This window comes from Plectropomus leopardus, chromosome 17 (assembly GCF_026936395.1).
Source record: "Plectropomus leopardus strain MGB_pleo_1.0 chromosome 17, ASM2693639v1, whole genome shotgun sequence".
NCBI classification, from domain to species: domain Eukaryota; kingdom Metazoa; phylum Chordata; class Actinopteri; order Perciformes; family Serranidae; genus Plectropomus; species Plectropomus leopardus.
Window position 1 is genome coordinate 21,198,488 of NC_142192.1, and position 17,115 is coordinate 21,215,602.

Consider the following 17,115-nt stretch of genomic DNA (forward strand, 5'->3'; position numbering starts at 1 on the left):
ACTAAAGATAGATTTCATAGAGTCTGTCTGTAAGTTTAATACTGGACTTTCTGTCCTTTATCGCCTCGATCTGTCATCGAAACTGATGCCTCTCTCTCATGTTACCTGCAGTCCCATTCCCCAAGGAAGCTTGAATGTTTCCTTTTTAAATGAAAAAGCTATCTGCCACTGTTGTCTGAAATGTGCTCAGAATAGCCCAATCAAGTGCCATGCTGTAAAATATGAGTTGGTGGCTGAAGTCTTTATTAGAAAGGAAAAAACACAGCTGATGAGATGAAAATATCTCATGTTAAAAAAGAAAACCTCTCAACTGGGACAGCTCTGGCAACCTTTCCTCCTGTTACCATAGAAACTGAGCAGACCTTTTAAGCAGGATTCAGACTGAATATAAAACAGTGAAATTTATGACAATGTTAAAAATCATCAAATACGTTGATGATATCATTAATGACAATCAAGTAATTTGAAGTAGGCTGCATTAAGACATTAAAGGAGTTTGCGATGTGTGAGTTACCTCTACAAAGTCACATTTGCCTCCAAACTCTATAGATCAAAACATGAGATGCAATTACGATATTTTAGGAACATGTTCCTCTATCGGATTGTAATTTATACTCTGGAGAGAAATATTGTTATAGATTAATTCTTTCTTTTTAATCCACTACATTTATTTGTCATTATTCTGTTATTATTTATTTAATGAGTTACGATTTCACATACAAAATCATATGATGATGCTGGATTTTTGTAAACAGTATTTCAAGCAGTTGAAATTAGTGCCTCCTTGATTACATTAACCCTTTGAAATCTGAGCGAATTGGCTTGATTTCTTTCAAAAACATAGGAAGGAGGCTACAAGCAACTCAACAAGAAATGGCAAGAAAGTGAGCACAAAATTGATAACAAATAACCAAAAAATTACCGGAAAATACGTTTTTAACAAATAAACAAACAGGAAAATGACCATAGGAATGTGAAACGTCCTAAAGTCTTAGAATCATAAAATCTTAGAAATGTTCTAAAGTCTGAGAAATGTCCTAAAATCCTAGAAATGTCCTAAATCTGCGAAATGTGCTAAACCCTAGAAACAGCCTAAAAACCTAGAAATGTTCTTATTCCAAAAAATAAATCCTAGGAAAATGTCCTTGAAACGTCTTAAAGTCCAAGAAACGTTCTAAAATCCTTGAAATGTCCTAAATCCTAGAAATGTCTTGAAGTCCAAGAAACGTCCTAAAATCCTATAAATGTCCTAAAATCTTAGAAATGTCCTAAAGTCTGAGAAATGTCCTAAAATCCTAGAAATGTCCTTAAGTCTGAGAAACATCCTGAAATCCTAAAAAAAACCTCATAAAATCTTCGAAATGTCCTAAGACCAAATGTGTATTAAAATCCTAGAAATGTGCTAAATCCTAGAAACAGCTTAAAATTGTAGAAATGTGCTTAATCCAAGCAACAGCCTAAAATTGTAATGTCCTAAATCCGTGAAATGTCCTAAAGGCTGAGAAACATTCTTAAATCCTAGAAACGTCCTAAAATCCTAGAAATGTCCTACAATTCTAGAAATGTCCTGAAATCTGAGAAATGTACCAAATCCTAGATATGCCATTAAGTCCTAGAAACACGAATAAGCAAGTTGAAGATCCTTGATTTAGTGACAATAACTGTTCAAAGTGAGAATTTTTCGGGGCTAAAGATGCCTTTGTTTGGCGTTAGTGGGGCTGGTGGAGCATCTTGGGGGCCACTGCCCAGAGCCGACCTCAGTACTGAATAATGATCATTTTTATTTCGTGTAATTACGACATTTGTGAGTGCACGTGAAGGCAACGCTCGCGGAATGTCAGTGGGCGTAGCCTCGGAGGCACCTACCCGACGTCATCATGGTTGGGTCTCATGTTTACGTGGAAAACATGGCGGCGGACTACCAACAAGGAGACAGCACCTAGTGAACGCGACTGGCAGCGAGCCGGGAGCCACAGGAGAGACATATCTAACCGCTAGTTTTTAGATTTGTCCCGCTGATATTTCGCATGAAGCAGTTTCCCTCTTGTTTCAGCCACAGGGACCGCGGTGATGGAAGACGAGGAGAGGCAAAAGAAGCTGGAGGCCGGCAAAGCAAAGGTAGGATTCTCAGTTTTTGGTGTTAGCATAAGTCACTAAAACCGCTAACGTTGCTTTAAAGTAGTAGTCAGTGTTGTCTACAACTTATTCTCTCACAACTGGGTCTGTCAGCTGTTTTTCGGTCCCCCCCTCCCCTTCTTATCCCCCTCTCAGCTGTCAGTCCCGGCAAACATGCGCCCTGCTCTCACTGCCGGGGTGTTAGCATAACCACTGCTAGCCCTAGACTCCTTTGTCATGCTGCACGTCTAACGTTACTCCAGTTTGTTTTTTTTTTTTACTTGTCTAAAACGTGAGTGTAAGAGTCTGCACGCAATGCTAACTTTAATCGCCCGAAAGTCAAGCCGTCACACTGTTATCAAAGGCTTATAAACGCCACCTGAAGTGAGGCTGACAGGCTGGTGTAACAGGATTTACAGGACATATCCCCACCGGCGAGAGCAAACACTGCCCCACATGCCAAACGTGTGTGCTACATTGGCTTTATCAATCACCAGCGTCAACATTTAGGTCAGGACAACCCCCCCACCCGTGCACTAACTGATGTGAAACAGTGTTGCTACAATAGGATAGTGCTGCACTTAATTTTGTCTTGTAAACATGAATTTATGTCCATGTCATTTCTGTTATTTTATCATTACAGAAATGAGCATTTTTTATATTATAAATGACAGTGACATATATGGTACACTGCTCTGTCAGCGCTGTGCTGACTCACTCTTGTAGATGTGAGTGGAGAGGTACTGCATGACCTTGGAGCAGCTCTGTTATTGATATTTGTATGCCCAAACATTTTGGTTATGAATTCTGTCCATGATATGCAATCTGCAAGCAGATCAAAAAGAGAGGTGACCTGTTGAACTCCACATTTTGTTTAAAACGACAATCTACATTATGGTATAGTGGTTGGGGAAAAATGATTGCTTAGCATTGTGATATTTTTGTGTGGCAGTATTGTATATTTATTGGGATGCCAAGTTCTTTATTATAGAAATTATTAAGATGGTAAATATAAATGAAACTTTTGGCCCACTGGAATAATAAAATGTCTTAAAGTCTAACATTTTGCTGCAGTAAAAATAACTGAAGTGAGATGAACAAACTGAAAACTTAAATCTTATCAGATAATGCCGACAAAAGTTTCCTTTGTGGACATAATTTGCAGTGGAGAAAGGGTAATAAATCACAATATAATGCAATATATTTTACCACAATATTCATTATATGGCAATGCATTTAAAATAGCAATAATTTGTACCGTTACCTAAGTATAATGAGAATATATCTAGTAGAGCCTCTGGTAGATCCCACCCCTGCTATGATAATAAATAGGGGTGTAACAATACATCAGTCTGGATCAATATATTGATACAATTTTGTCTATGCAAAGAGAACACATCTATACATATTGTCATATTTAAGATACACTTTTTGAAATTCCTATGACACATCTGTGTTACCATTTCTGCCCAACACCTTTCCCTAAACATTCAGTCACTGCTTAGTAACCTAGCACCAGACTGATTTTGATGAGCCACAAAAAAGTCAACAAGGATATCTACTGATATAGTCACAAGTCAATCGCAATCGCATCATTGCAGACATTGTGATATCAGAAAATACTGTCTCATTGTCCAAATAATCAATACATCGTATTGTGATGAAACATGTGATTTAGACCCCTAATAATAACACTGTAAAGACATGTGGCTAATTGGATCAAGCATATGTGCAGCAGAGAGGGGAATTAAATCTTGTCTTCTCTTAGCGCAAAAGTCACACATAGCTGTTTGTCACTATAATTCATACATCACCCTCTATATAACTTTTCATCCCTTTTAATATTGCAGTTTTTGTCCAGCTGCGATTCTTTATTAGCCCATACATTTACAAAGATTTAGTATTGAGATCAAAAGTGATGATGTTTGATGTTTGGCAGACTTGAAAAGGTGCTACACTACAAACTATCGGACAATTAAGAAACACATCTACACCGGTATCTCTTTTTGCCACTTCAGGTTTTATACTGGAGCTCTGGCTTTTAGGTTAGCACAGTAGGAGAGACCATGAGAAAGACCATCTCCGTGGTTATGGCTTTGGCATTTTTTGGTTTATAAAAGGCCTCTCTGTACTGCAGGAGCGTTTGCTGTTTTTTTCCCCCCAGTACCATGTCACCATGCCCTCACATGCAGGGGAGAAACTTCACAAGTTATTTCACTGAATAACACCTTTATAATGGTATCCAGGGCATTATTAGTTGTTCTTATAGCCTACCAAAGTCAGACTGGATGTAAGATCTGCAAGCTATGGAAAGTGTTTAGATGATTAGAGCAAAAGAATATTTCACGTCTTTCAAAACAGGTGTGTGGGAGACGGACGAGTGGGACGCAATTTGCAGAGAAACTCTTGCACACTGTCTAACTTGCAAAAGAAATGAATTTATCGTGATGTTTTTTGGTGACTAGACCTATATCAGGCAAACAGTTTTGTAACAAAGAGAAGCCCTCTTAAGTAGGGAGTGGTCATGAGTCTGCGATCAACCACATTTCCAGCATGCAGTTGGACGGCAAAAATACCAATCATCAATTAACTATGTGACAATCTACAATATTCTACATAGAGATGGAAAATAAAATGGTAAAAACACGCTGGATAGTGACAATCATAAACATACCTCAGTATGATTACATTAAATAGGTAGGTTCTTATAAGTAATTGCTTAGTGAGATAGTTTGGATTTTTTGAAGTTGGGTTGTATGAGATACTTCATAGTCAGTTGATTACATACAATAGATGGCAATCGGCTTTCCCCCAGTTTGGAGAAGCAGCCACCTAAAAAATTCCCACCTTTATGAGTATTTTTTCTGCTTTTTGTCACACAGCCTGTTTTTTTTTAAAGATTTTTCTTTGGCTTTCTTGCCTTTATTGATAGGACAGATGAAGTGTGAAAGGGAGAGAAAGAGGGGATGGTATGCAGCAAAAGGCCACAGCAGGTTGGAATCAAACCTGCAGCCGTTGCGGCAAGTACTAAGCCTTTGTACATGGGGTGTCCAGTCTACCAGGTGAGCTACTGGGCGCCCCTCACACAGCCTGTTTTGACATCAAGCTCTCATCAGAGCCACCAGACTCCATTGACAAAACAGGTTTTTCACCTTGTTGAACACGCAAGCTGCTGGTCAGCTGCTGCTTCAATCACTTATTTAGTTTGTGTTATTGTGTGACTGTGGTGAATAAGATCTAACCTTTTCTAATGTCAAAGTTACACAAAACCACAAAGAAAATAACTGTTCCAGGCATCAGTAGACAAGCCACACCTGCGGTCAGCGATACTAAACTGCTGTTTTTCTCAGTGGAGTCCGGTTTCGAAGAAAGCAATATAACGGCATCATTTTCCCATTGAAAACCACTGTGACATTAAGGTAAAGCAGTCAAAATACTCTCAGTATAGCAAACACTTAAACTGATCAGGATCTTTTAGGTGGGACTTTTTTGGGGTGGCTAAAATATGTTTTATAGTTGACCCCTACCACAGCAGTACATTACTTAGCTTCTATGTCAGATTCCAGCCTGCTTCTCTAAACTGGGGGCGTGCTGACTGACATCTACTGTTTGTAAAACCCCACTCGAAAAAAATCTGAACTATCCCTTTGAACTTCATTCTCAGAAAGATACATTTCCAAATCTTGCATGTACCATTAAGTAGATGACTCTGCAGGGGTATGTTTCCATAGCAAGTGAAAAAAGAAGTATAGGTACATGAATAGTAATAATAAATACAACACAGCATCCAGAAATGCCATTGGGCAAAAAATTGCATCAGACTAGGCCTATATATAACAATAATCAAATTAGCCTCTGCACTATCAAGACTGCAATAACACATTTATATTGATTAGCAGGGATGTATTCAGGACAAAATCATTTGTTCAAATAACCTCCCAAAATCAGACTGGAATTTGTAAGCTTGGATTAAGTTCTAGCTTCTATATGTCAGAGTCTATCAGAAAGCTATGAGTAGTGTTGAGATGATGACATGACCTTCTGAATCAAACTTTGAAGAAAAACATTTTCACTAGCTGTTTCAGATTTAAAATGTAACACTGGTCGGCATCCAAGTGGCTTCTTTCTGCCTGAGAAATGCATTTTGCTGATAATTCGGAGGAAGTATGATGTTATTAGGACAGCTGTTGTGATTTGCCAGTTTGCAAATCAAAAGCAAGGACAAGTGATAATGACTAATGCATTTTTTGAATCAGGTACACAAAGATTTGCTTTAGTGAAGGGAGAAGCATTGATCACTTATTGTGCAGACAGCTTGGAATGACGTACGTCCCAAGCAAGTGCCTATTGAGTCACACCAGACAATGAGCAAAGCGTTAATTGTGGGCCAGTGTTGCCAGGCTATTGTTCCAAGCCATTAGCAACAGACGCATTGTTGCTTTCACTTTTCTCTGTGTGGCATCATATTGTCGAGTGCATTACCAGTATAATGGAGTTGCTCGTGCAAGACTTAAAAGATCACTTCTCAAGTTACATGGCAGAAAAGGTTTTGAGAGAGACACTGCAGGGATGTACTCAAGATTGTGGAAAGATATTGGTGTAATGTCAAAAATACCTCACTGACTTAGACATGGCACCTTTTACAATCACCTGGGGGGAAGTCTGTGACTTCATCTCTTACCGCTTTCAGGTCCAAACCGAGACACTGCAGATGTCTTCATGCCTTTGTAAAGTCACCTTATGTCACTCACAGGAAGAAATCGTGCAAATTGCTCATGTAGTTTAAGGCGATTAAATTTTATCATTTGAAACAAATCAAATAGAGGTGTTTTATCTTATTGGCTGATGCAAATAAAGGTTGAGACATTTGCTTCTTTTACTGTCATAGGGATTTGTCTCCGTAGATTTTCCCTTGTTCGTTTTTCGAATTATCAGTCTAATTAGCAGTCTTAGTCTGTCCAGTCCGTTGCACACAGTATAGAATAGATTTCTTTTATTAAACTTCAGGGAACAACATGTGCCAGCCTATTTGCAGCTTCAGCATTTCCAGAATCATACAGATAAGCTGAAGGGCAGGGCACTGCAGTGGTTTTTAATTTTGCCCATGGGATGCATGCATCACTCATGGAGGATGGCTCAGCCTTCTGTTTTTCTGCCTCTCTGATGTGCCTGCTGGTCACTGATAAAAATTAGATTAGTAACTTTACAAGCTTCTGCCATCATCATTGATGGGGTTGATTGACAGGTTGCAAAGTTTGGTGTCATTCTGCAAACTGATGCATCGGTACAGTGAACGTCTGATGTACAGTGCCATAGATGTGATATCCATCACTTGTGTTGCACTGTTTGTGCCAATTGTGATGCTAAAAAGATGCCTTTGTTGGTGCGTTCCCACCTAGAGCTGCAGTTGATTTATCACTGTGTCAACAAAAAAAGAAATGTATCGCCAACTATTTGGATTAACGGATTAATTGTGTTAGTCATTTTATAGCAAAAACATTTGCTGCTAGCAGCCTCTTAAATGTGAGAATTTGTAATTTATGATGGTGAATGAAGAGTCTTTGGGCTTTGGACTGTTGGTTGAATGGAACAAGCAATTTGAAGATGTTAGTGTGGGTTCTGGGAAGTTATGATGAGCATTTTTCACATTTTTTTGGGCATTTTAGAAGCTAAATGATTCATCTTGAGAATATTTGGCAGATTAATCTATACTGAAATAATTGTTGGTTGCATCCCTATATTCATCCACCTGTCTTGATGCATATTTTCAATTTTGCATAAAAACCTGAGTGTTAACACTGAAAATGCATTAAAATACACTTAAAATGTAAAAAAAAAAAAACCTTAACACTTAGGACAGGTGAAAAAGTTGTGTGTGTCAACAAAAATAAAATGCAAGAAAGTGCAATGTAAACTGCTTTGCTGAATTAATGATGGTGTTACATGAAATGTGGCTTGAACATCTACAGAAGAGACAAAACATCAAATCTTTATGCAGTAATGAGACTGTAAGCCTTCTTACAGGAAACAAACAGAAATACAATATTTCCATCATGTACTCCACATTTTTTTCCAACCATTTAGGCTTCAACTGGAGCTCTTATAATGACCTCATCTTTTTGTGTCCTCCTTTTTCTACAATGGGTAAATGGCACCAACTACAGAATATGAATTCACTTCTAATATTCTCATAACAGATGTAAAAGTGCTCAAAATTAGATTTTCTTTTGCTGATTTTCTGAAAACTACATGAAACTTTAGACTACATTTGAATGGAAACTGGGCCACTGTTATTCATTTCTAATCAAATAAATAATATCTTAGTCTAAAAAAACCTTTTTTAGTAGTACAGATATTTTCACCCTAAATTGGTGAGACCATTTGCCAAACTATGTATGACGCTGCAAATTATAATCCACAGTAAACTGCAAATAGGTTGTCTTGGGGTTCCAATAGCCTAAAGGTCAGTGTCAGGCAGCATTGGAGGATTTGAGGACAGCAAAGGTACAAGTTGATCTACTTAGCTGAGGCCTGAATGGTTAATCCTTTATGTGACTAATCATGTACATGACGTGCACAGCTCTATATGATGAATAGACTTTGACCATCATGACTTATTCAGTTTATTAAATGGTTTAATTGACAGTGGAGGGTTTTACTTTTCGGCTACAGTCATTATCATCCCTACATGTTTGACTATGCAACACTGGATGCCTTTGAAGCTCTTGTAATGTCATGCTGCACGGCTTGAGAAGGGATTGCAAGGTGATTAATTGAATGTGATGGTCCAACAGCTGTCCAGTTTTAATTAGCTACAACTTGGAAGAGGATGACTGGACCTAACTTTCTGCGATCGTCTAGAAACTTTTGTGATGACTGAACTGAAGAGAGTCCTTTCTTCTGATATTTATACAAAGTTGTTGTTCTTTTTTGTTCTCAAGCAACAGTGAAATAATCAGCATCTTGCTGAAAAGCCATAGAGGCACACAGCTGATAACTAATATATAGATAAAGATGCTGTTTGGTTTCACTGTCAAAATGAGAGAAAAGGTTTTAAGATAGGAACAAGTATCTCTACTTGTATCTATTGTCAAAATAGCTCATTCATCACAGCTTTAGTGTGATTAAAGTCTTTGGATGTATTCTCACCAGAGTGCTTTTTCCAGTTTTTGCTTTCAGTTGGATTTGTTTGGTCACGCTTTATAGTGTTTATGCCAACCTTTCTTGCACCAAATAACAATAATGAAAGTGTTAAGCCACGATTTTCTTCCACATAAACTTTACTTGAAACAAACTGCAGAAAACAGAAAACAACCCCAAGCTGCTACGTTTTGTTGTTTAAGGACTTAAGAAATCCTTGAAACTTAAATTTCTGAGGGGAATAAGGTAGTGACATGCAAAAACTGTACTAAAGGCTAGATTCAAACTGTGGACGTCGGCACTTATCAACCAGTAATATCCGCAACATCTGAAGAACTTCTCGAGGGAATTTCTTCAAGTTTGGCTCAAACGTCCACTCGGACTCAACGATGAACTGATTGGATTTTCACTTTGACCTCGCAAAACATGTTTTTGGCCATAACTGAATATTTAAAACACTAAATATGACTACATTTTACACAAATTTCTAATAGGATATAATAATGAAGTGATGACATTATATATCCAAGAAGGGGGAGACATTTGGTCAGATACTGAACTGATGTGTGTGAAGTGTTCATCTTTTCATGTAAACTGTAAATGCAACTTGACTAGTTTGCGGAGGCATTCAATGCAAGGCGGTAATTCTAGTTTAGTTCTGGAGTTATTAGGGAGACCGTAGCAGCTGTCATTAGGAGCGCGATGCTGCATGAGTACCTCATTCTCAGTAGAGGTTATAAGCATGCTTGTTTGATGAAGGCTCAGATTTGTTTAATGCAAAGGCACGTAGGGCAGTAAAAGAGAAGTATTCCTGCAGAGAGAAATAAGGGTTATTTGTTGGTCTGCAGAACCAACTTTTATTGTTTGGTGACAGCATGCACGTGCTGAGAATCAGAATAAAGCAGTCATATAACTCTCCTCTTGCCTTTAACAACAGTCTTGGTGGTGTAAAGAGACTTGGGGACAGTGCAGGAGATCTTTATAGGTTATTGTATTTCTGAGAGGCTTATGCAAATATATCCAATTCTGGCTTCTGTGCCTCTTGAATGTTTCACAGACAAAGGTGGCTTCAGTTCCTGTAGCTTTGTTTTCAGGGCTGTTAGCTATTGTTGTTTGCTAACTGGAATGTGTGTGCAAAGCGCAGGATTTTTGCCCTCGAGTAGCTGCGTGTTGACTAACACAGTGTTGCTGGCAGTCTCATTGACACATGACATTGGAGGCTGTGAGCTTCCCCCCTCTGGTTCCATTGCGCTGCTGTATTTCAGTGTTGCCTCAGTATTTTTAGCAGTGTGTCTCACAGGCATCAAACAAACTTTTTGAAAATGATACTTGTAAACAGTATATTAGGCATCACATGTGATACTTTTACAGTTTGTGGTGAGTTTTAACAGACTTGTGAATTTAGCATGCTTCTTTCTGAGGGAGGAACATTGTGCCCTTCTGACTGATTATTGCCTTTTTATAAGTCAGTTCATAATTGCTGGTGAAGCATTAGTTAATGGTCAGCTTTATTCCTCACTTATCATGCATCACACAAGGTGGTCATGTGTTGTTGTTGTTGTTGTGGGTTTTTTTTAATTATTCAGACATATTAAATAAAGTTGAATTTTAGTTAAAGCCCACAGAACAAGATGATAGTTAATCAGGGGGTAGACTTTTAGATCTGGGCAGTACATTAATATTATATTAATATTGTGATATGACACTAGATGTTATCTTATTATATTGTAGGTGTTGTACTTTTGGGTTTTAAAGGCTACATTACAGTAAAGTAATGTGATTTCTGAACTTAACAGACTCTTCTACCTCTTCTATTATTTAATTTACCCTTTTAGTCTTTATATTCACAGTATTGATGATTATTTAGCAAAAATCTCAATTTTGTAAATATTTTGTAAAGGCACCAATAGTCAACTTTACAATAGAGTTGCAGTATTGATATTGAGGTATTTGATAAAAAATATCATGATAATTGTTCTTACATTTTGCCCAACCCAGTGTTTTATGTAAGTATAACTATAATCAGTGGTGGAGTGGTATTTAATGAGGTGGTAGCACTAGTAGGTAGATGGTTAGGAACAGAGGAGGAAGTACATATATTCACCAATATATTCAAATGACTTATCAGCTTATAGGTTTGCATATTTTAAACAGCCATAAAAAGAGGTGGATGTACCTCAGATACCTGTGTGTACCCCCCTTTAAGTGTAATATTTTATTAAAGATACAACTGTGACATTGACATATTTTATGATACTGTATGATTTCTGGTAAATCAACTGATAAACTGGTGTTGGATTAAATAAACAGAGAGCAATGTTTGTCATCAAATTAAATTTCTGACAAATTAAAAACATTTTCACAAATCGATCCCGATTGATTCCAATTTTGCCCACACTGGTTGGTGCACCCACTTAACTGAGGGTAACCCTCCCCAGTATAAACATTATAGCAATATCTCGGTAGGCATGGTTGGCAAATTTACATAATCTCATCATATATCATGTACAATATGTGCAAAAAAGAAAAAAATATAAAAGGATGATGATGTGATTTTGCCGGGGTCTGTGCCTAAGAAACAAACATGCACCCCTTATGTCTGTAATATGATTTGAAGACTTCTCTGTAGCACCACAGTGCTTCATTTATAATGGTATGTTGTGACATTTTATCTTTAGTAAAAACTTGAAGCCCGTGCAATTTGGATATTACACTTAGCCATATTGCGATTTTGATAACATTTGAATTAGTATCGCCCTATACTCATGTTACCACCCAAACCTACCTATGTTGTGAAAAAACAAACAAATTTGCCTTGTCTTTACATAAAGTTACATAAGTAAAATATGTTAGAGAGATAGCAAAACAAATCAAAAGACATTACATAAACACACATCAGCAGCACTCCTACTAATATTGTTTGTTGTAGCTTCATCGCCTCCAGTAACACCAGATTTTAATTGCAACCTCACCAGCGGAAAAAACTCCAGTACTGGATGTCGTAGTTGATGCTGTTTTTCAGCTACTATTAGATATGGATATAAAAAAAGCTTGTGCAAAAAATATGCCTGTGTAAATGTTTTCAGACAGCAGATGGTGATACACCTACGTAGTCTCTCTTCCCAGATGGTTGATACAGCTACACGAGCTCCAGCGCTCCATATGTTCTGCCAATGTTCTGCTCTGCGCAGCCAAATAGGGCAGCCTGATATGATAAGCAGCTCAACCAAAGGCCGGGTTTCCCGAGACTTCTCCAAAACTCAGGGTGATTTTTGCTGGCAGATCTCACGCCACCGCCACTACTGTGTTCCTCTGATTGAGTCAGAATTAAAGGATAGCCTTGTTGTTGTTTTCAGAGCCTTTCTGTCGTGGTTATCACCAGATTCTCCATCTGTAACACTGGCATTCATTCATATCTGGTGCCTGGTATTTAATGGATGAAGCTCCTCTGGAAGTACAGATAGATGGGTATATTTAGATGAGGGATGGGGGGGGGGTGTGTGGCGGTGCAGAGGCACACATCAGAAGCCCTTTGAGCTTTTAAGCTGTGTGTTGTAGGTGGGGAAACGTGTCCATGACGCCCACTCTCAGCTCTGTCGTGTCGGCATCTAACCTTTTGTGCAGCATCACCAAAACAGGCTCCAAAAAGTGCTTACTTTTATGCTGACTTTGCTGCTGCAGGAAGGTGGCAAGATGCATAAAATCTGAGCTGCAAGTAGAGCTGCAAGAGTATTTTTTTAAAAGAATTAATCTGCAGCAATTTAAATAACCAGTTTATCATTTTAGTCTTTTTTTAAGCAAAAATGTCACATTTTATGTTTCTCAAATACCAGAAGAAGCACAAAACAAAAAAACACTTGAGTCAATCGATAATTTGCATTTAGGGTTATGCCTTGTGCCATAGGTTACACTTCCTGGACAGGACAGCACGCATTAGCACGGTAGCCTTGACAACAGTCTGTCCATTTCTATGGCAATCCATTCAACACCTGTGCTGTGCCACCTGCAGCCCCTGCTGTCTACCCTGCTCAGCTGACTCTGCTGTCTATTTGCTGTCACCGCTTGCTCATACATAATGCATGTCAGGAGAAATAACTGACCAGGCTGTGTAATTAGTATCATCATTTCCCTGGTGATGATTAATGTAAAATACTCCCCCTGTTGCTTGTGTTCACGGTATGAAATTAGTTTGTGTGTGTGAGTGTGAAGAAGGGAGATGGAGTATGAGAGCTGGTGTGTAAAGGAAAATGAGTAGTTGGAAATGAGATGTCTGGTTTAGTTAGTGCAGTGGTTAGCTCTGTCGCCTCTCAGCAAGAGGGTTCAGGGTTTGAATTCGGGGCATGGGTACCCTTATGTGAGGAGTTTGCTTGCACGGACTGTGTCAGCTTGGGTTTTCTTCGGGTTCAGTGGTTTTCTCCCACAGCCCAAAGACATGCAGGTTAATTAGGTAGGTGGTAGGTGTGAATGTGAGCGTGGTTGTCTGTGTCGATATGTCAGCCCTGTGATAGTCTGGCGATCTGTCCGAGGTGTATACTGCCTCTCGCCCATCGTCAGCTGGAATCGACTCCAGCCCCCACGCGACCCTGTAAAGGAAAAGCGGTTAAAGAAAAACTTTGTGTACAACTATAAGTGTGACTTCAGCTCTACCTTATGTATTTTGTATGTATTTTAATAAAATAAAGAGGCCTGTGTCACAACATACAAATGGTGAAATGACTATTCTGAATATGCAGTTCGTTTTGTTAAACAACAGCATTCGATGGACGGTTATGTTTGAATTACAGACTGTTGCTGTGGATGTAGTTCTGTCAATTGACTTAGTGGAAGCAACAAAATCATTTTTAAATCAACAGAAGCATTTTATAATCAATATAATCAAATTATTTATTTCTTTAGTATTTAGATGGTCATTATTGCAAAAGAAAACTCAACAGGGTGACTTAAGACCCTCCTGCATCACCCTGTTGGGGTTTATTTCGCAGTAAAGACCTGCTCACTGCACATTATCCTTTACATAACAAAATACCTTTATATTTTTGATTAAAACTATGGCTTAGTTGCTTAATTGGTTATTCAAATGATGGAAAATTTATTGCAAATTGTTTGGATATTTATTGCAATTTATTGCAAATTGTTTGGATATTTGATTTATAATTTTTGAAGCTCAAAGACTAAAACTTTCCTTGTACCATCTTCTCAAATGTGCTTATTCCCTGTTTTTGTCCTACATAGTGTCCTTGTACATTGATTTATTTTTTAAATTTTAGATTGTATGTTAAGCACTTTTGCTCAACAAAGATAAAGGCTATTTGAAGAAGAGCTGCAGGGATTAATCGATTAGTTGTTCGACAGCATGAAACTTGATATTTTAGGTTAGTATTTTCTGATATTTAATTGAGATTATTCATCAAAGCAGGTATTTAAAAGATGAACAAATATTGAAAATAATTGCTAGTTGCTGCCCCTATTTGTCTTTCTTTGGGGTTTCTTTAAAAAACAGGGGCAATTTGCACTTCTAACGTTTAGTTAGAGACAGGCCAGTCAGCATGATGCTGTCGGGAAGATGAGGGAAGATTTTTACAAAGTCCAAATCCCCAAAAATAACATTTGAATTAGCATGAGCACTCAAGTTTAATACAGTGACATGAAGCTTGGTTCTTGCACCCACAAAAAGTCATATCTGTCATGAATCCATGAACAGTTTAAACCAACAAAAGACTAAAGTTTTGTCTCTGATAAAGTAAAGAATAACATTTTGAAAATGGTGAAGAAGATAACAAAAATGTTATCTGCTGTTCACGCAGATCGTTGACATAGTTTAAAAATGTAATCCCTTTAGTCGGGATTAGCACCTGGCAGAGCAAGAGGCATGTGTCGGGTCATATGGACACAGGGAGGGAGGACTCGCTCGAAGCACTGGGGAAGACGCCTTTTTGGGACAAACGATGTTTCGCTTGAGTTTCCCCAAACTGTGTAGACTCAGAGTAGGTTCATATGTTTTCATTTTCGTTGTTAGAAGTTTAAACTCTGTGCCATGGAGACTGATGAAGTTGTGAATTAGGCTAAAGCAGGCGGTTCTTGTGTCTGAGTATTGGGGTCAGATAAATAGAGATCTGAATAGAAGCTATAACTGGAAGTGTAGACAAGAAGAAACACTTAAAAGGATGATTGTTGTGTTTGCTAACATTATTTTTGTTCCAAGGTCCACCATTGAAGCTGAAAGTGTAATTTTATATCTTTAACACTTCTTACATTTATCCTCTCCAGCTGGCTGAGTACCGCCAGAGAAAAGCTCACGCGGACTCCCAGAAGAAACAGAAAAAGAAGAAGAAAAAGAAGCCGGGTGAGGACTCTGAGGGGGACTCGCAGGGAGGGGTGGAGGTCGAGCAGTCTGTGGGAGGAGAGGCGCTCTCAGGCGGAGGACGAGATGGATTACAGGAAGGAATTAAAGACCCACCCACCACAGAGTTTAGCTTCGCAAGGACGCTGCGGAGCGGAGAGACTGTCAAGCATGACCAGACCTACACTATAGAGGTACACACACTTACTCATAACAACAGTACAGTAGTACAGTACCCCCACATAGAGAATATCAGTCTGTTCATTCCTTTTAATGCATAAGAAAGACTCGGACCATAGCTTGCTGTTGCTTGACAAGCTACACAAAGTAGGCATCTGTTCCACTGAAAATCATGTCAAAGGGATGCTTTTAATAACTATTTTCATTGTCAGTTGGCTTGCCAGTTTCTTCTCTATTAACCGCTGAATATTTATCTATAAAATGTCTATAAAATGTCAGAAAATACTGTAAATGCTCATAGAAATACCTTTAAGCACAAGTTTACACATTAAGCTAAAAATAATCAGATTACTCTCAAAGAAAATCAAGAAAACCAAAAAATATTCAAATTTTTAATGTAATTTTCTGTTGATTTCCCATCAATTCACTGACTGTTAGTTTTAGCTCAAATTAATACAGAAAAATAATTATTTTGTCATTAAATCTTAACCCGTTTTAATACCCGAAAATGTTAACTGAGCAGGTGAAGTTTACTTAACTAATATCTTACACCTTTTTTATAACAAAATATCAGTTTATCAAAATATATTCATACACATTTTCAGAATATCCCGCAGGAAATTAGTCTGGGTAAAATAATAATGTTCACTGTATAAATGCTTTGAAAGAGCATTCAACACACTTCCATCAGTGATTCTTAAGTTACACAAAACTGTGTTGAAAAATTGTAATGTTTAGTTCTAATCAATATTGGTCAGTGTTGCCATACAGTGATTTGGGTTATTTTGGATATATTTCAGCATTCCTCAGCAAAGTATTTCTTCAGTCTCTAATACTGCATTTTAGTCTGTCTGCTCTTCCGGCTCCAAGAAAGTCTTTTAACATTAGGCATTATATGGCCTTAGTTTTTATCATTAACATATACGTATAAGAGCTTATAAGAGATGTAGATGTCGACCTTTTGTGAAAATGATCATTGTTCTCTCCCGAGTTTTGTGTCTCTTGTCTCCCGGAGCTTAATGAGCCTGCTGTCATGACAACCAGTCCCACTGGAAGCAAAGAGCATCGTAGAGTTACCTTGTTTCCTTCAGACATTTAAAATTAATCACTATTGAACAAAAAGTGTCCAGGTGGAGATATATTGCATAATTGAGTCATTCAGTTTAACCAAAACTAACATTCAAAAATATGTTTATTAAGACCTTCACACTGTTTAGAAGCAAACCTCAACATACATGAAGAATAAAGTCTCCAAATGTAAATGATTAATGGATGAATGATGACTCTGTTTTTCAGTACCAACTATCAGGAAAATAGGCGTTTTCTCTGAAAGACCGGCT

The 17,115-nt window shown here is 38.0% G+C and overlaps 1 protein-coding gene across 7 annotated transcripts in view; it reads left to right on the forward strand.

Annotated features, from left to right (window-relative positions):
• Nucleotides 1-1,886: 1,886 nt before the first annotated feature.
• akap9 (A-kinase anchoring protein 9) overlaps nucleotides 1,887-17,115 on the forward strand; it is an 86,668-nt gene continuing 71,439 nt past the window's right edge. For 5 of the 7 annotated variants that reach the window (XM_042506209.2, XM_088090070.1, XM_088090067.1 and 2 more), the window contains exons 1-2: nucleotides 1,888-2,118; nucleotides 15,523-15,789. In XM_042506209.2, the coding sequence (XP_042362143.2) occupies nucleotides 2,071-2,118; nucleotides 15,523-15,789 (315 nt within the window). In that variant the 5' untranslated portion in view covers nucleotides 1,888-2,070. Of the gene's footprint in view, nucleotides 2,119-15,178; nucleotides 15,240-15,522; nucleotides 15,790-17,115 lie in introns of those variants that run through there. The other 2 variants (XM_088090065.1, XM_088090066.1) reach the window with 2 other exon arrangements.